Below are 18,243 nucleotides of genomic sequence, written 5' to 3' on the forward strand. Positions count from 1 at the left end.
CACAGTTAGGGCGGCTAGGAGCTGGAACCAACTTCCAAGGGAAGTGGTGCTGGCTCCTACCCTGGGGGTCTTTAAGAGGAGGCTTGATGCCTAGCTGGCTAGAGTCATTTGAGCCCAGTTTTTCTCCTGCCCAGGCAGGGGGTCACACTTGAAGATCTACAAGGTCCCTTCCAACCCTACTTCTATGACTTTATGCTTGCTTTAATCTTGGGTACTAAAAACAGTGAAAATGCGGCAGCACCAGCTGCAGTGTGGACTGTACAGTCCTTTCCAGGACCCTGGGGACTTAATGCTGCTGCTAGCCCAAGCTGAAACCTGTGCTGCTGTGGCTGCACTGCTCTTGGGAAATGTGCTAGCTAGATTAACGTAGTGCAGAGATGCCTGTGCATCATGGACATAGCTTAAATCCCTTAACGGATGTATAGGCCTTGTTCTGGCTTTGCATAAGCACGATTTTCATCCTGATTGAATTTACTGAAGTTAAAGGGCCAAAGGCATCTAATGGGATTCTCTCTGAAGGTATCATGATGTAGTCAGTGAATCAAGGACACCCAATATGGCTCTTTATGGATTTGCCAGTGGGGAAAGAGACTTGAAGGCATCCAGGGCTCAGTAACTCATTTTACAAACCCCAGATGCTATGGAGCTCAAGGGAAAAAATGGTGTCCAATGAATCTTTTAGGGATTTTGACCATCAAGCCAAAAATTGCTCCATATTATCCAGATTAGTTTCCCCTTTACACAGTAAATTTTATTGGTTTCGGGGAACAGTGCTATTGTTAGACAATGAGGGATTTTAAGTTTCCATCTTCATGCTGCTAGTTGACATGAATCTTCATATTCAGTATAAAAACTCATGACTGGACTTTTGTTTTACTTTATTTATTTTTAGAAGCAGCTATATCTTATTATAGATTGGAGTTACGAAAGTAAAATCCAGAGAGAGATTCCTGGCATGCAAATGTCCTGGAGCATTTAGAAACTTTTCTGCACTCATCTGTTATCCTCCCAGGCTGTCAATTTTGGTTTATTTTGCTAAGCCTGGTGAAAAAAAGTTTGGAATTTTGGAGGTCTCTTGCTGCCCTGGTACTGTGTAAGTTAATCACATGCAGTGATTACATAGCTGGTCAAATTGTAGAGACCTTAGCTGGTGTAAAACAGCCCAGCTCCATTAAATCACTGGAGCTGCACAAATGATTTATACAAGCTAAACATCTAGCTCAAGGCCTCTAAAATAATGACATTGCATCTCTAGCCTCCCCCATCATTCTACCAGTTCTAGCCTTTGTTAAAGTGAAAAGCTCAATACTGCCCTTCGCATTTATGGAATTTAACAATTGCAAACTGAGTGTGGCGCACAGAGGTGGAACCACATGACCAATCAACGCTAGCTCAATTGCTTTGTCTTATTTGCAGGCAAATATGCCATCCCAATGTGAAGTCATTGGGATGAGAAATCTAGTTTCTCATCCCAATGAAAACTAGTTTCTTTGTTTGCAGAGTGCCCAGCCTATGTTGGGCACTTGAAAAAAGAATTGACTAAGATTTTAAAAAACAGACCAAGGCCAAGTTTAAGCATCCCAAATTCAATGGGCCAATTTTTGCATCCACAAGGATCACAAAGATGCTGTATGTGCTGAGCGCTGGACAACTTCCATTGATAAGACATGTTAATGCTGCTTTCCCACCCAGAGGAGGCAATACCCAGTCAGCACTAAGCAAGGAACCAGGGGCCTAAGTGCTTGAGGATCCGGGCAGCAGCCACACACAGGGCAGCACAGTGGCTGTGCTGTTGGTGACAGCAGCTGAATTTTTTGCATTACCCCAGCCTGAAGGGTTGACACCTAGACCTGGTGTCTTGGTCACCCCCACTTTGTTACGCTACTGCAAGAACCTGGAAGTTGGATCTAGTCGTGACTGAACTGTGCGCTATACACAAGTTCACTAAACCTCTAGACTTTAGCTCCTGTATTGCTGTATAAGGAGAATAATGCTTACGCTCCTTTGTATTGATCTCTGCAGTCTATGGAAGAATGGTACTTTCTGTGCAAAATATTTTATTAATCAATGAAGTATCACCACCCATGGTCCTAGTTACAACATTGAAAAGATTTTAGAATTTTCAGAGAAAGGAAAAAGTAATCAAATACTTGGGTATGGAATAAAGGTATTACGGTACAATGAAGAGGTATTTTTTCTAAAGTACCAGTACCTTAAGGCATCACACATGATCAGCATAAATCAAGCCAGTTACCCAGCTTTATGTTTCACCGCTGGCACCTTGATAGCCTTATTAAAAAAGAAAAAAGTATTTGCATTTAATAAAACATAATTTTAAAATATGTTGAATTTAAATCATGGGGTTTTTTAGTCATTACATTTTCCAGATCTCTTTTTCTACCATGCTGCCCTCTTGTGTTATTAAAGTTTAAACAATAATGTCAGAAATAGGCATCATGATCTGTAATCCCTTGTTTAGAAAGAAACAATTTACTTTTACCCACTACACAGTCAGTCTCTTTACATTTACATTTATCAACCAACTTCACCCCTATCAAAGTGACAAAAATATTTGAAGTTAGAATATGTTGTTACAAGAGTTATTTATACGATTCTGTATGAACTACAAAGCTGTCTAGGGTTGACATTTTTTTCTTACTGACCATTTAGCATAATTTCTCATCCCACAGTGAACTATCTATGTGTTTACTGTGAAGATGGGCCTGAGTCAGACCCTCGAGCTGAATCCCACCTGATTTGAGAAATTCACAACCTCAGCCGCAATTTAGTCCACCAGTCCAAGCCAAGGGTCTTGCTTCTTACCTCCATGCTGGTTATACAACTGAAACTACATTGGCTTTAGTAGTTACTCCTGATTTACACTATTAAAGAAAGAGTGGTATCTAATTCCAGCATGCCAGGTCCAAATGTCCAATGTTGGTTGGCTTGAAAGACGAAAACAAGCACACAGTTTAAGCCAGTCTTACCTATGAGTTGTGTAACATGCTAGAAAGCAAACACGATAGATAAGAAATATTAACATTCTGGTTTGGGCTGATACTTATTTAGAAATAACTGTACCTGCTGGTAAAAAGTGTAAATGTGCTCTGTTTTTTGCAGTTGTATATGAAGTAGTTCTAGTGCTAAATAAATGGGCTAATGTGGAATTTCAGAGTATACCAATCTTTTTCTTCTTCTTTAGAAATTGTCCGAGCAATGACACATGTAATTAACCAGGGAATGGCGATGTACTGGGGAACTTCACGCTGGAGTGCTATGGAGATCATGGTAAAGTAACTTTTTAAAAAAATAAATGAAGATTTTCGTAACATCCTCTAAATCTCATCCAGAGCTTCAGGGTGGAGGTTGACTTATATTTACCTGTCTATACTGGGTGGAAAATTCTAACTGGTCTTAAAATCCATCCCACCAAACCAGTAACAAGTATAGTGTAAAATGAGTTTTAGGATGGATTAAGGTGGCAGAGCTGGTACTCTCACAGCAGAGTATATCACCCTGGCACTAGTTCTCCTTTGTACCAGTGTAGCACCTAAAAATAAATCCTTGATGCAGAAAAGCCCTTTGAAAAAATTAGATAAGAGAGAGATGTTTTATAGGACTGATAATCTGAAGACAGACTCTGAGCATCCACTGTCTGTACATTGTTAAAAGCACAACCCTGGTACCCTTATTTAGACCATGAAAACATTAGATTTCTTTAGTTTGTATTTAAAAGTGTTAAGGTAGAAAAGTTTTAAAACATGTCAATTGGTTGTGGTCAGCCAGCACTGTTTAACAGTCATATATAGCAGACTCTGGGGACCTGGATCTGACAGGCTGAGGAATTCCAATCCTCTTTTGTAGAGTAAAAGAAACAATTGTATTAAGATTTCCAAGGCTGCATGCCAGAAAAAGAACATGAGCTCTTATGGTCCCCATAGGAAGAGAGAACTGGAGGGAGCCTCCTAAGCCATCAAGTCCAGTCCCGCATGCTTTTGGGCACCACGTATCCAGAGTCCGCAGCCCCTTACTACATTCCACAATGACAAATCACTGCTGAAATAAAATCAGAAACATTCTCTAGTGTCACAGGCCAAAAGGAGGGAAGATAAGAGTGCTCCCAATGCACTGCTGCTGGCAGAAAGTGTTAGCTTTAGATTGTGTTTCTATTTCAAAGTAGCATCATACTATGCGCTCCCAGCTGCAGGTTGAAAAGGGTTTGAAATTAACAGAATTTATATATATTTTTATACCATTCAGTTTTTAGACCAGTAAGGATTTGATCCAAGGACCATTGCTGTTACCTACAGCCTTTCCACTGACATGCTGGAGAGTTGACTTAGGTTCAAAATGCCTTGAAAATGTGCTGGTTTTTTGTTGGAATGCACAGAAAACAAAGCACAAACAAGCTATTTAAACAGAAAATTGGGGAATGGAAACATGTGTTGCCTTGGAGTCTTCATTTGTCAGCATACCCTGGTCCTTAAGGAGGTCTGTGATGTGCTAGTTGTGTGTGCAAGCATTGATTGGTATGCTGTATCCCACAAGGATAGTCTCCGTTAATGTGCCATTCTGTCCGATTATATTGATTTTCTACAGGAAGCCTATTCTGTGGCAAGACAGTTTAATATGATTCCACCTGTATGTGAGCAAGCTGAATATCATCTTTTCCAGAGAGAGAAAGTGGAGGTTCAGCTGCCAGAATTGTACCACAAAATAGGTAAAGTCTTTTGAGACTGCAGTTTTCTGTCATTTTTTACTCACAAGGTAGTAAGGTAATAAGGATACAGACCTGATGTGTGTTCAAAAAGCCAGTACCCATTCACCTATGTCCTTGTATATCCTCTGCTACACTTCTATTTAACAACTGCCTGGGGACCAAAGAGAGAAGCTGTCTTAATGCATGTCCAAAAAGTGATAGACAATTTAGGTGTTAATGTCCCTAAACAAGGAGGGTGCCACTGAACAGCGTGCAGGAATGGATCCCCCAGCTCTGATCTCTCCTGTGGGGAAGGAGACTGGGCTGCCTCTGGTGCATCACTTTCTCCTCCTGCAGTCTTGAGACCACTGCCTGGCGAATGGGGTCTGTGATGGGAATGGGCTGGAACCAAGTGGCTGGAGGGAGAGCAGATGGGCTAAGGGACACATTGCTCTCTCTTTTGGCCTGCTGGAGAATGCCCAGGCAAGATTATGTTCTGTTTTGTTTATTTTCAGAGGCTCTTTTTAGGGAGGCTCTAGGGGCCAGGCCCAGCATAGATAAAAAGGGGCTGATGGACTAAAACAGTGAGGAAGAGGGTACTCTCCTCTGCCAGCAAAACCTCTGAATCAATGGCCAAAACAGCCTCAGGGCACTTCCATACACTTGGAGGTGCAGGAGCCAGTGTGAAACAGACACCTGCCTTGATGGTCTATGAGGTCCCAGAGAGCCTTGTTTAAAACATGGGCTAGCCATACAAGTGCTGTCCCAAGGGAGAGACTTTTTGTACCATTTTATTGACTGGATGGAGCTAACAACCTACCACTTCTAGAAATGAGCAGCCAGTTTGTATATTCTGTTTGCATAAAGACACATTAGTAATGTAACAGTATCAGATTCACTCTAGTTTCCTTACCTGATTACTTTGCAGGGGTTGGAGCAATGACGTGGTCTCCACTCGCCTGTGGTATCATCTCAGGGAAATATGGAAATGGGGTCCCTGAAAGCTCAAGGGCTTCTCTGAAGGTATTTTCCCCTGTGCTCAAATTCATTTGTTGAATTTGTGAAAGCATAAAATAGAAGATAAACAGATTCATTACAATAAGGTTGACCTTACACCCAGCTGCATTGATAGTTCAGCTCAGTTTCTCTGGCAACCCTTATTCAGTATGAGTGAAAGTGTAATAAAAGATCATTCAGTTTCACTGCCACAGCTGAATGCATCATTCTGAGATTGTTGATTAACTTAATGCAAGTCTTCTGGCCCAGATCCTCAGCAGGTGTGAATCAATACAGAAGCACTAAAGTTAGAACCAGGCCAATTTACACCAGCTAAGAACCTGTATTTTTCTCCAGTCTGGTAACAGGTGTTTCAAGCCCTTGAGAACAAGGTCTAATAAAATGATTGCAGAAAGGTTTCTATAACAAAGAAAAGAGGTATCATGTTAGGTCCTCCATTACTCTAGTGTCAAGTATTGTTCATAATGCAGGTGCTATTTTTACTGTATTCATAGAAGCAGCATGCCTCATGTTGCCTAGATTGTAGAGGAAGGGGGAGAAGGAAGCAACAGCTCTCTCTCTGGGTGATGCACCAAATGAGGTTGATGGTCTCCAGTGGGAGCCTTCTCTGGTCAGTGAGAGTCTTTCAAGCATAGGAAAACTAAGGGGAGAGGGGAAGAAAAATAGTATGAGAGGCTTGAAAGGAGTTTCCTTCACCAAACTAACAGTTCACTGCTTAGAGTATTGGTATTAACTGACTTACCTACTATGTGTACTACTATTCTGTGTCATGCTGCTCTCCCACTATTGGCGTTCCACCCATCCCAAACTCAGTTTGTATACAGATATTGCATACATGTGTTTTATCCATTAGGATATTCAATATGTAACTTCCTACATGCTGGCGCCTTTTTAAGACTGAACAGCTAAGAAAAAGAGCAGAGTAAGGGTTTTGCTTGGATACAGAACACAAAGATCAATGTTCCTCGTTGTTCTATTATAGATGGAATCAATCTGATGGGCCAGGATCTGACTGCAGCCAAGGCTGTTTTTATTTTTCTGACTAGTTTCACTGTAAAATATTGACACACAATCCAATAAAAGGCAATGCTGTCTCTGGTTATTGCTGCAGCCCACCTAGTACCTGCTGTTAACCATAATGTACTGTCCTTATCAGGCCTGTGACAGACACATGCTTGAATGTTTGAAAAATGGCAGGGCATTGAAAATCTTGTTAGAACTCTGACTAAAAAAATCTCCTCTATCACCTTACAGACAAAGTAAACCCTCTTGGGTGGAGGTGGAAGGATGAAGGATGCCTTCATGCCTTTACTATTTTAAAGTAAATAAAATGTCTCACTGCGTGAGGCTGAGAAATAAAGCTCCTTAGCACTGCTGCAACTAAACAGATTTGCCACAAATGCACAGGCATGCAATGCAGCACTTAGGAACCATAACAGTTCACTGAAATAGGGGGAGCTAGATGCATTTCCTGGCTCTGCCATTGCTTGTTGCATGATCCTGGGCAAAGCACCTAGCAACCCATGCCTTAGTTCAGGGGTGGGAAATTATTCTGAGTAGAGGGCCAGTTTTGGTAAACTGTCGAGGGCCAGATGGGTAGCCTTGACAAGTGCCCCACATCCTGGTCACCATCTCAGTACTGGACTTTCCACCCCAGCCCCTGACCCTTGCCACCAGAAGTCCCTCCCCTTGCCCCTGGAAATACTGCTTTTGGGAGGAGAGGTTGCCATCTTAGAACCAGAAAAAAAACAAATCATACACACACACAAACACCTACTATGACATTTTAATACTATGACATATTTTAATTTTAAAATATTTTTGTTGCGATTTGTATTTGCGTAGGGTATACACAGGTGATTGTATAATAACTCAAAAATAAATTCTTAGTCTTGTATATTGTGGATGTGTGTATGGTGCATGTATGTATGGTGGGGTGTGGGTGTGTGTATGGTGCATGTGTGTATGGTGGGATTTGGGAGGGTGTATGGTGCGTGTGTGGGGAGTGGGGGCATGTGTGTATGGTAGGGTGTGAGGGTGTATGTGTGTATGGTGAGATGTGGGTATGTGTATGCTGGGGGTGTCGGGAGGGTGGGGGCATGAGTGTATGGTGGGGTGTCGGGAGGATGGGGGCATGTGTGTATGGTAGGGTGTGGGGGGTGTGGCTGGGCATAGGGTATGTTGGGGGGTTGTGTATACATGGAGGGTTGTGGGGGAAGGGTGTGAGTGTGTGGTGTTTGTGGGGTGTAAGGGAGGGTGGTGGGGTGAAGGGATCCCCTACATTCCCCCCCAGTGCAGCAGCAGCAGACGGAGTGCTCGGAGTGCTGGTGCCCAGCAGGGCACAGCTCTGGCCAGCACTGCGCATCTCAGCAAGGGGCACAGCCTCCTCCAGGCCATCTGTATTGCTGGCGCTCCCCATACTCGCTGGGCACGAGAGGGAAGCCCCAGGCCCTGGAGCCTTCCCATGCCACACAGTCCCAGCAGCCCCAGCAGGGAAGGCAACCAGCTCTAGCAACTTGGGCTTCCCTCTCATGCCCAGCAAGTGCAGGGATTGCTGGCAATACAGATGGCCCGGCAGAGGCTGTGCCCCTCACTGTGATGTGCAGCGTTGGCTGGAGCTGTGCCCCACCGGGCACCTGCACCAGACATGAGTGCCTGGAGTGCCCACCTGCTGTTGCTGCCACTGCCTGCCAAGGCTGCATGCTATAAAGGGAGTGTAGGGGGTCCCCCCACCCCCCACCCTCCCTCTTACCCACACGCTGCCCAGCTGAGCACTGCTGCTGCCCCACTGGGCACTGGCTCTGCGCTGCCTCCAGCTCCCACCCACCTGCAGCCCCACCCCTGCCACTTCCCTACCTGATGCCTGGAGCCAGCAGAAGACTGGGGAAATGGAGCAGGTGCCCGGGGGCTGCAGCAGCAGGCTGGGCCTTTCTGCTCACTGCTGGCTGGGCCCTTCTGCCCGCGAGGGTGGGAGTGAGGCACAATGAGGTATGTTTGTGGGGGATGTACACATGGACGGAAGGGCTGGGCAGGGCACAATTTGTTGGTGGGCACTGTGGGCCAGATGAAAGCACTTGGTAGGCCAGATCCAGCCCATAGGCCATATTTTGCCCGCCCTTGCCTTAGTTCCTCTACCATAGAATGAGGATAGTATTTACTCTACTACTGCAAAGCACCAAGTGCTCCAGTAATTTCAAAAGGCTTTACAAAGAGTCATTAAAGCCATGCTGCACACTGGGTGAGTTAATTATCGAATTATCATACCGCTGACATATCAGCAGTGTGTTCAGTGCTGCACAGACGCAACAAAGTCACAGTATTGGCTCCTAAGGCCTTCTATCTAACAGGCAGTTAAGATTTTTGCTTCTACAGCCAGAGAAAGTGGAGCCCAGAAACCAATGTACCAAAAGCCAAACAGTGTCTGTGAATAAAGAGAATCCAGCTCTCCTCTTTCCCTGGACTGTAATCACTTTTAGCTTTAACTTCCAATGTACTTAATTCCCAGTGTTACCAATGGCTAAAGGAAAAGATTGTGAGTGAAGAAGGAAGAAAACAGCAAATAAAGCTGAAAGACCTGTCTCCTGTGGCAGAACGCCTTGGATGCACACTACCTCAGCTAGCAGTTGGTAAGGAATTCTGGAAACAGAATTTTCCATTGTTCACTTCTCTTTTCTCTTGCCTCATTATACTTGATTTAGCTCATGCACCATACTGAAAGAGAAAAGACAGCAAGGACAGTAAATCCCACACACAATTATTTATGCTTCCTCAATCTCTGATGGATTAATGCACCTTAAATATGCGCAAATCTGTACTGCTGTGGACACTCCATCAGCAGTCACGCCTTCTGTTAAGCCTCTGAATAAGGGACACTTATATGCCCAGTGAGAGAACAAGCAGGCTTCATGCTGCATTTCCAGTGTCATGCTCAGAAAGACAGGCAGCTTGGATAGTGATTTAAGTGATTAAAATCAAATGATCATTTAGATTAAGCCAGGTGATCATCTAGCTAATAGAAGCCATAAAGCAAGATGTCAGAGATGTATAATGATTAATGGGAAATACACTGGGACTTTATAAGAAGGCTCTTATTGAAGGAACACAATGAGAAAATGAAAAGAAGGACTCTGCGGAATGCCAAGTTGAACTACTCCTTGCTGTTCTTAATTTAATCACTGGCTCATTGCCCTCTGGCAAAAAAGTAGCATCCATTTTTCTTGAAGATAGCAGAAAAGCAAGGTAAGGATTACTATGAAATAATCTTGACCCTGTGCCACTCAGCGCTCTGGAGCACCACTGTGAAGCAAGCTCTTCCCACGCCATCTTGCTCTGCATACCTGGCCTGCTGACAGGAGGTCAGGCTGCCCTGATTTGATGTGACACAGCCAGTGCCACTCCCAATTTCAGGGGTGCTCAGGTGGACATGAGACTTTTTTTAGGTGTGCACTATGCACAGAGCATGAGGTGAGTCAGTGGGGCACCTTGAAAGTGGTGCTCCCTATCACAGCCTGCCCTGATGAAGACAAGCTGTTAAGTTCTTGCGACATCCCAGTAATGTGGTACTCAATTGTCTCCTGCTTCTTAAATACACCTAAGGTAGCAAATGCAAGAGAATATTCTGTTTCAAAAAGAGAGATCATGAATCATTTTCAAGCATGCTGCCTTCTCCAAGCCCTGAGTGAAATGTTTCATGCTGATGGCTATCACAGAAATGATCCTACAGTTCAAGTAGCCCAAAGGTAACCAACCACTCCTGGCAACAACAACAAAAAAAAATACTGCTAATACAAGGATGTAGGAACACACCAATGGTCAGGTGACACCGCTAGAAGATCTGTTGCACAATACGGTATTTTAGGTTGAAAGGAAGAAGATTTATAATCTCTGATCACAGGGAATAAATGAAAGCTGATTCCATCAAGATCCTGAATGATAAGTACCATTCCAACATTTTGCCAGGGTACTAAGTAAATCAATGGTCTGCTCTCACTGGGAATACCGTGTGTTCTTTTTTTGGTTCTTTTATTGGGAAAAAGAAGGTTGGGTCTCAGGGAAAGAAATGGTTAGAGACTTGGAAACACTTCTCTTTGCTGAACTGTTTGGAATGCTTTGGTTAATAGGGAGGAAACCATTAATAAAGAAAATTTGATCACTAGCTTACTACCCTCTGGGGGGCCAGATGTGATGTACCTGAGGGTGCTGAGAGAGTTGGCTGATGTGATTGCAAAGCTGCTGGCCATCATCTTTGAAAACTCCTGGTGATTGGGAGAGGTCATGGACAATTGGAAAAGGGCAAATATAGTGCCCATCTTTAAGAAAGACAAGAACGAAGATCTGAGGAACTACAGACCTCACCTCAGTCCTTGGAAAAATCATGGCAGGCCCTCAAGGAATCCATTTCTAAGCAATTGAAGGAAAATTAGGAATAGCCAGTGTGGATTCACTAAGGGCAAATCATACCTGATCAACCTGAATGCCTTCTATGACAAGATGACTGGCTTTGTGGATACAGGGAGAACAGTGGATATGACATACCTTGACTTTAGCAAGGCTTTTCATACAATCCCCCATAAGGTTTTTGCAAGCAAGATAAGAAAGTACAGATTGAATGAATGGACTGGAAGGTGAATAGAAAATTGGCTGGATCATCAGGGTTAAAGGGCAGTAAGTAATGGCCCAATGTCTAGTTGGCAGCTGGTATCAAATGGAGTGCCCATGGGGTAGGTCCTGAGGCTGGTTTAATATCTCCATCAACAATCTGGAAGATGGTCTGGAGTGCACCCTCAGCAAGTTTACAGCTGACACCAAGCTGGGAGAGTAGTAGATACACTGGAGAGTAGAGCTAGGACTCAGTGGCCACATCTACAAGAGATGCTAACTGTGCAGTCAGTTATAGAATCATAGAAAGTTAAGATTGAAAGCGACCTCAGGAGGCCATCTAGTCCAACCCACTGCTCAAATCAGGACCATCCCCAACTAGATCATCCCAACCAAAGCTTTGTCTAGCCAGGTTTTGAAAACCTCCAGAGATGGAGATTTCACCACCTCTCTGGGTAACCTGCTCCAGTGTTTTACTACCTGCCTAGTGAAAAAAATCTTCCTAATATCTAACCTAAACGTCTCTTGCTGCAACTTGAGACCATTGATCCTTGTTCTGTCATCTGCCACCACTGAGAACAGTCTAACTCCTTGAGGACTTGCTCCATTTTTCCAGGGACTGAGGTGAGGCTGACTGGTCTGTAGTTCCCTGGATCCTCCTTCTTTCCTTTCTTAAATATGTGCACTATGTTTGCTCTTTTCCAATCATCTGGGACCTCTCCTGATTGCCATGAGTTTTCAAAGATGATAGCCAGTGGCTCTGCAGTCACGTCAGCCAACTCCCTCAGCACCCTCGGGTGCAAGCCATCCAGCCCCATGGACTTGTACACATCCGGCTTTTCTAAGTAGTCCCTAACCTGTTCTTTCAGCGCAGAGAGCTGTTCACCTCCTCCCCAAACTGTGCTGCCCAGTGCAGTAGTCTGGGAGCTGGCCTTGCTGGTGAACACCAAGGTAAAAAAGCCATTGAACACTTCAGCCTTTTCTCCATCCTCTGTCACAAGGTTGCTTCCCCCATTCAGTAAGGGACCCACACTTTCCCTGATCCGCCTTGTCTAGAAGGTGGTAAAACACTGGAATAGGTTACCCAGAGAGGTGGTGGAATCTCCATCCCTGGAGGTTTTTAAGCCCAAGCTAGACAATGCCTTGGCTGGGATGATCTAGTTGAGGATGGTCCTGCTTTGAGCAGGGAGTTGGACTAGATGACCTCCTGACGTCTCTTCCAGCCCTAATTTTCTATTCTAGGAAAATAAGGAATGATATTGAGAAGGTAATTTATCACATCTGTTTACTTTTTCTTATAATATGAGGACGCTAAAAGGCAGGAGATTTAAAACTGAAAAGAGAAATATTTACACAAAGCATAATTGGCTTCAGGAACACATTGGTATGTTTGTCCCAGGGCCTTCATAAATAAATGACTCCAACAACAAGTGTCAGAAGGAGTGCTGCCAGACTGGCTGGCACAGAATATATTGTGAAATATATAAAATAAAATGACACATGCATTGGCAATAACAGATTCAACAGAAAATAACTTTAGATTCACAAATGCAGATTCAATGTATTCACGTATCTCACAAACAGTAACAAGGCATTAAGCCCTCACTGGCATTTAAAAATGAATGTTTATTAATGAGAACATCATAGTTAGGTGGGGAAATAAAACCCTCATACTTCAAGACATTAATCAACTACTTGAAAGGACTTAAGGAAAAAAACTTACTCTTGTAGAACTTGTAGAATTATCATCAGGTTATTCCGTGGTTATGTAAGAAGGAGATTCTTACACCTTCTTCAGAAGCATCTTGTATTGATCAGAGTCGGAAAAAAGATTTCCAGACTAGGTTTGATCACTGACCTGATTCAATGTGGAAGTTGCTATGTTTTTAATCATGTGATTTTATTCGCAGCCTGGTGTCTGCGGAATGAAGGTGTGAGCTCTGTTCTTTTAGGATCCTCTAATCCAGAGCAACTGATTGAAAACCTTGGAGCTATACAGGCAAGTGCTATATACACACTGCAAATAAATCCTGCTAGTACAGAGTGCAGTTACTTAATTGGAGTTATTTCAAGGTGACAGGATACATAGCTTTAATATAATGTCCTTGTAACCCTAAGAATCAGAGGGTATCTGGTTCTCCTTCCAAATGGAGAAAGAGCAAACAGCAGGATTGATAGTGCTTTAAAGTGTGCTTCAGTTTTCTCCAAACAAGAACCTGTTTATTCCCTCTTTCCCCCTCACCCAGGGACCTATTTATTTCCCTCAACTGGGGACCTAGTAATTCCCTCCAAGAACCCAGTTAACTCTTTAATAAATCATTTTTATTGAACGTTATAAAGTAACTCCAAGCATGCATCTGTATGCGTATGTATGCATCTACATGCATATATATACAGTAATCGTAGCAGTTTCAGTAATCTTAGCAAGATACAATGTTAGCAAGCAAGTAATTGTATATTACCATTCCTAATAATTAGGGCCCTCAGAAAATCGTGGATTACTTGTTGAAAATTCATGGAATGTGCATGAGTAAAGTATAATTTGTCATGGAAGATTCATGGAACTACCACTGATCTTGGCAAATGGGTCCCGGTAGTTCTGTGAAAAATGATACTGAGGCAGTGCACCTTTGTACCCTGCCAGGATAGGGAGGCCTGGTAGGACTGCCAGTGCAGTCCCACTTAAGTCCCAGGACCATAAACCTCCCTAGTATAAGGTGGGTCGGGGTGCCTAAACCCTAACCCCTACCTTCAGGTGGGTTACTAAGGAGTGGGGCCAGGCACAGCTACAGCCGCCTGAGCCTACAGGGGTGCAAGACCCTGGAGGCCCCAGAGAGGGGACAGTTGGGAGACCCTGAGAGAGAAGGGATGTCGGTGGGCCTGCTCAGAGTAGGGTGCATCTTCACAACCTGAAGGACGCGGCACAATTCTGGATTGAGTAGGGCTGAAGGGACGGTCTGAAGGACAGCCCCAGGGGGTGTGTGGGGTAGGGCTGATGGACGGCCAGAATGGCAGCACATGGGCCAACCCCCCACATGATCATGGTGTTGTGTATAAGAAGCCCGGTGAGGGGCTACAGCAAATTTGGTCCTCCATTTGGTGAATTAGCTGGCACTATCCAGATGAGGGTCACGGGACAGGCCCAAGAGACTGCATGTCACCAGCTGAGTCATGATCGGATAAGCCTAATGGCCAGAAGGGTCGCTCCAGGACATATCAAGGCAGAATGGAGGGGACACAGTATGGTGCAGCAAGCAAGAGACCCTATGAGAGGGGGCAGTATGAGTTTGTGCATGTGTGAGACCTAGCAGAGGATGAGGTTTGGTCCGGCTTGTGGCTGGGAGTATGATAACATCTTGGATGCCGTCTGCAAGGCATGGGCCACAGTGTAGGGAAGATACAGAGCCGTGGATAGCACCACCTGGCATCAGGGCATGTAATGTCCAGCCTCCCACATTTCCCACCAGTTTATTGTAATAGCAAAGTTGTGGCAGGAGAGACTGGGCAGACTGCCCCATAGACAGGTGGGTAGGCTGGCTCGAGACTCGGTCCCAAGCTTGCCCCGTCACAGCTATTTTACCCAGGCACATGCAGCAGACAGGCATACAGCCATAGGCAGCAGAAGGCCAGGGCTAATGAGGCATACCACCCCCCCCCACCCAAGGGCAGTGAAGAGGGCCGCAAGGCAGCCTGGCCACGGGCTCCGGGCAGCTACAGCAGGATGGGAGGGGCGCACACAGACATGCAGCCTGCAGGCAGCCGTGATTGCAGCCAGACAGCGTGCAGAGCACTACTCACCACAGTAGGTAAATCAGGGAAGGGGTGGGGCGGGGGGGAAGATCAAGGCAGTGGGGCAGGAGCTGAGGTGAATGGGGCCCTGGGATGCTCGGAGCCTGGGCAACTTGTCCAAGAGTGCAGCGGGGCTCCCATCTCTGCACGTACCTCAGGAGAAGTCCAGGAGGCACATGCCATTCCAGTCCACCCCAGCCAGCCTGCATGTGGGCTGAGCCAGCTGGGGATGAGTTAAACAGCAGTGGGAATAGCAAGGGGGGTCCCTTTCCCCATGCCTGCTCCAGGGGGATGAGGCAGAGAGTGGGGAACTACTGTCCTCCCCTGCTATTGCTGTTGTCCCTATCCCCACATGAGCCCAGCCCCAGCACAAACCAGCAAGGATAATTCTGCTGCTGTCCCCCGTGCCCCCAAACAAAAAAACCCAAAAAACCAACAGTGGCAGCAGAAGAAGAGGGAAGGGAAGAAGGAGAGAGCATTTTTATCTGCTTTAGGGATTTAAACATGTCCTTAGAGACTCCTGAGTTCTGCCTAGAGGCAGAGGAGGCTTGGAGTTAGGGATGCAAGTCACCCTTGCAGTGTGTGGTGTTGATCCTGCACCCCTCTTTGGGAAATCGTGGATTTGCCCATCACTTTCCATAAGAGGACATGCTCCAGTTGTTGGCCACAGTTTCCCTCCCCTCACTGTTTAGTGATACTGTAACAGCTATAACTTGTGAAATACTTTTAAAAAAATTATAGCATGTCTTCTATTACATAGTCTTCATCATTTGGGGAGAAAAAGACGCTAGATGAGCATATACATATTAACTGTATAGACACAGAATTCATTACTTGCTGGATTCAGTTTTAGAACCCTATAGTCAAGAACAGCTGTGTAAGCAATCCTGATCATATGTTGCCTTTTCTTCTGTTCCTTAGGTTCTCCCAAAGATGACATCACATATTGTAAATGAAATAGACAATATTCTGGGAAATAAACCCTACAGCAAGAAAGACTACAGATCATAATGCAATGCATGACTAAACTGGACTGCATGGTTAAAATAATGCTCTGTACATAGTACAGTACTGAATTACTATCCAGTCATTAGACTCATTGAGCAGCTTGCTGCTATTGTTACTGGATTCTTCGAGGTATGTGCTGTTGCTACCAACTTACAATGAAATTCTAAAGCACAGTTGATCTCTCTTACAACTGAAAATATTATTTGTATTTTCTTATTTCCAACTGAAGTCATTCTTACTTTACTCTTAGCACCTCATGCTTATGCAGTGAAACATGTAAAGCAAAAAATGATTTATAACCTTTAGGTACTTGGTAATTAAAGAAGGATGTACAGATATATTTTTTCAATTAACAAAAGCCAGGTTCAACTTAGGGTTTTAATAAAACCACCTTTTAGGCAATTTCAACTTTAAAGGCTCTTCATCTAGATCAGTGCTTAGAGTGAACGTGAGTCAGTTCAGAATTTCAATTTGCAGTTTTTTTATGCTGAATCTAAGCTTTAGGCAGCTTAGTGCTGTAGCTGAAAAAGGACTTTGAAGTCAGAACACTAATTAGAAGTTGTAGAGTTCAAGTGCTAAACGTTCTGGTTATGTCAGTGTTTTGCATATAGAATGTGCTCAACTGCTCCGCGCTGCTAAGAGAAGTATCTAAGTCAGGAGAGCACAGCTGACAAAAGAAAATGAACGCCAGTTAGGCGAGCCAGCTTTATAACAATTGCTGTTTGCAGAACTCTGGTTCTGCATAAACTGTGAACCAAGGAATCCATGATTAAATAGTGCTTTTCTCTATATTTTATAGAAACTGCCTGCTTGCGGGCATAGCTACTGCAAATTTGGATATTCACAAGCTTTTAAGATAACTGTATAAAATATACATTTGCTGTAAAATGCCAAGAAAACGAGGTATTTGTTTAGGTGCAGTGGTGCATTTTCTCTAACTTGGGCTGAAAACAGTCACAAGTAAAATATTTAGTTTTTCTGAGAAGTTATTTTTAAACAGTTTAATTTTTGTTGCAAGTGTTTCATCCCTATGCTGAAATCACTGTATACATGTATTAATTAAGCCATTTTAAGAACAGCTTCAGAAGTACAGTAGCTGTTTTGCTTTGTAAAATGCATTTATGATCCATCATGTCAGTATTTCACCCGCGTATTACATCCTGAAGGGTGCAGTTATATATAGTATATGTAGGACCCTGGTGTTCCATTTTCCTTAATTTCAGAACATCTGGTATGTGCAACACTTTATGACACATAAACACAACATATATACTGATATTTAAGTTCTTTTTCTTTTAATGTATTTTAGCCAATGATATGTGGTATATGTAACTAAACTTAGTTGCTGTTTATCAGGAACTGCAGTTTGACTTCAACTTCTGCTTGGACACAATAAAAGCATTTTGCGCACCTAAGCTTATAAGTAGAAGAATTGATTACTCATAGCAATTTTTCTTATGGCAAGGAAATATATGCACACAAGTTATTTTAAAAAAGCAAGATCCTAGTTCAATATAACTTATTACTTTGAAAGTAGATACAAGTAATACTATTCCAGCAGGGCAGCAATCGTATTAGGCCGAGTCCGTTTAGCATAAGCAAATTTGACTTTTGTTCACTAATCCAAGATTCTGGTATTGATTAAAAGATTTGATCCTCACAAAGTACTAAGTACAGCCCTGCCAGTTGAGCGAAACTGCCTGAGATTCTGTACTGAAATGAACACGGCAAAAAGATTCTGACACTTTGCCCCTCTACACGTGCCCCTATGGTGCCGTTGTTACTGCATCATCATTTAGTACTTCCTTTTGGAAGTACTAAATGACAGCGCAGTAACAGCCCATGCTGTGCCATGCCAATGGTCCACAGTTATTTTTAGCTGCTACATCACCATAGCAACACGCTATAGCAAGGGAGCGTGTTGCTACGGTGACATTGCTGCGGTGTCACAGATTGTGGCTGCCAACACTACAGCGATGTAGCATCTCACGTAGACGTGCCCACTAGCTCACTGAGACCTTGCTATGTTTCGATCAGCAGCTGCCCTCAAGAGGGCACACACTGGGTTGGGAAATTGTCATTGGTGAAGGCTATCTGGCACAGTCCATTTGACCTGCAAACTGTTAGCTTAT

The 18,243-nt window shown here is 44.0% G+C and overlaps 1 protein-coding gene across 1 annotated transcript in view; it reads left to right on the forward strand.

Annotated features, from left to right (window-relative positions):
* The window catches only part of KCNAB1 (potassium voltage-gated channel subfamily A member regulatory beta subunit 1), a 225,230-nt gene extending 206,987 nt beyond the window's left edge, over window positions 1-18,243 (forward strand). Inside the window, exons 9-14 of the mRNA XM_019532631.1 lie at window positions 3,203-3,288; window positions 4,600-4,720; window positions 5,628-5,722; window positions 9,222-9,342; window positions 13,225-13,313; window positions 16,025-18,243. Coding sequence (XP_019388176.1) covers window positions 3,203-3,288; window positions 4,600-4,720; window positions 5,628-5,722; window positions 9,222-9,342; window positions 13,225-13,313; window positions 16,025-16,114 — 602 coding nt within the window. The 3' untranslated portion in view covers window positions 16,115-18,243. The remainder of the gene's footprint in view (window positions 1-3,202; window positions 3,289-4,599; window positions 4,721-5,627; window positions 5,723-9,221; window positions 9,343-13,224; window positions 13,314-16,024) is intronic.

The sequence above is a fragment of the Crocodylus porosus genome, unplaced genomic scaffold (assembly GCF_001723895.1).
Source record: "Crocodylus porosus isolate Cpor-Errol unplaced genomic scaffold, CroPor_comp1, whole genome shotgun sequence".
NCBI lineage: Eukaryota > Metazoa > Chordata > Crocodylia > Crocodylidae > Crocodylus > Crocodylus porosus.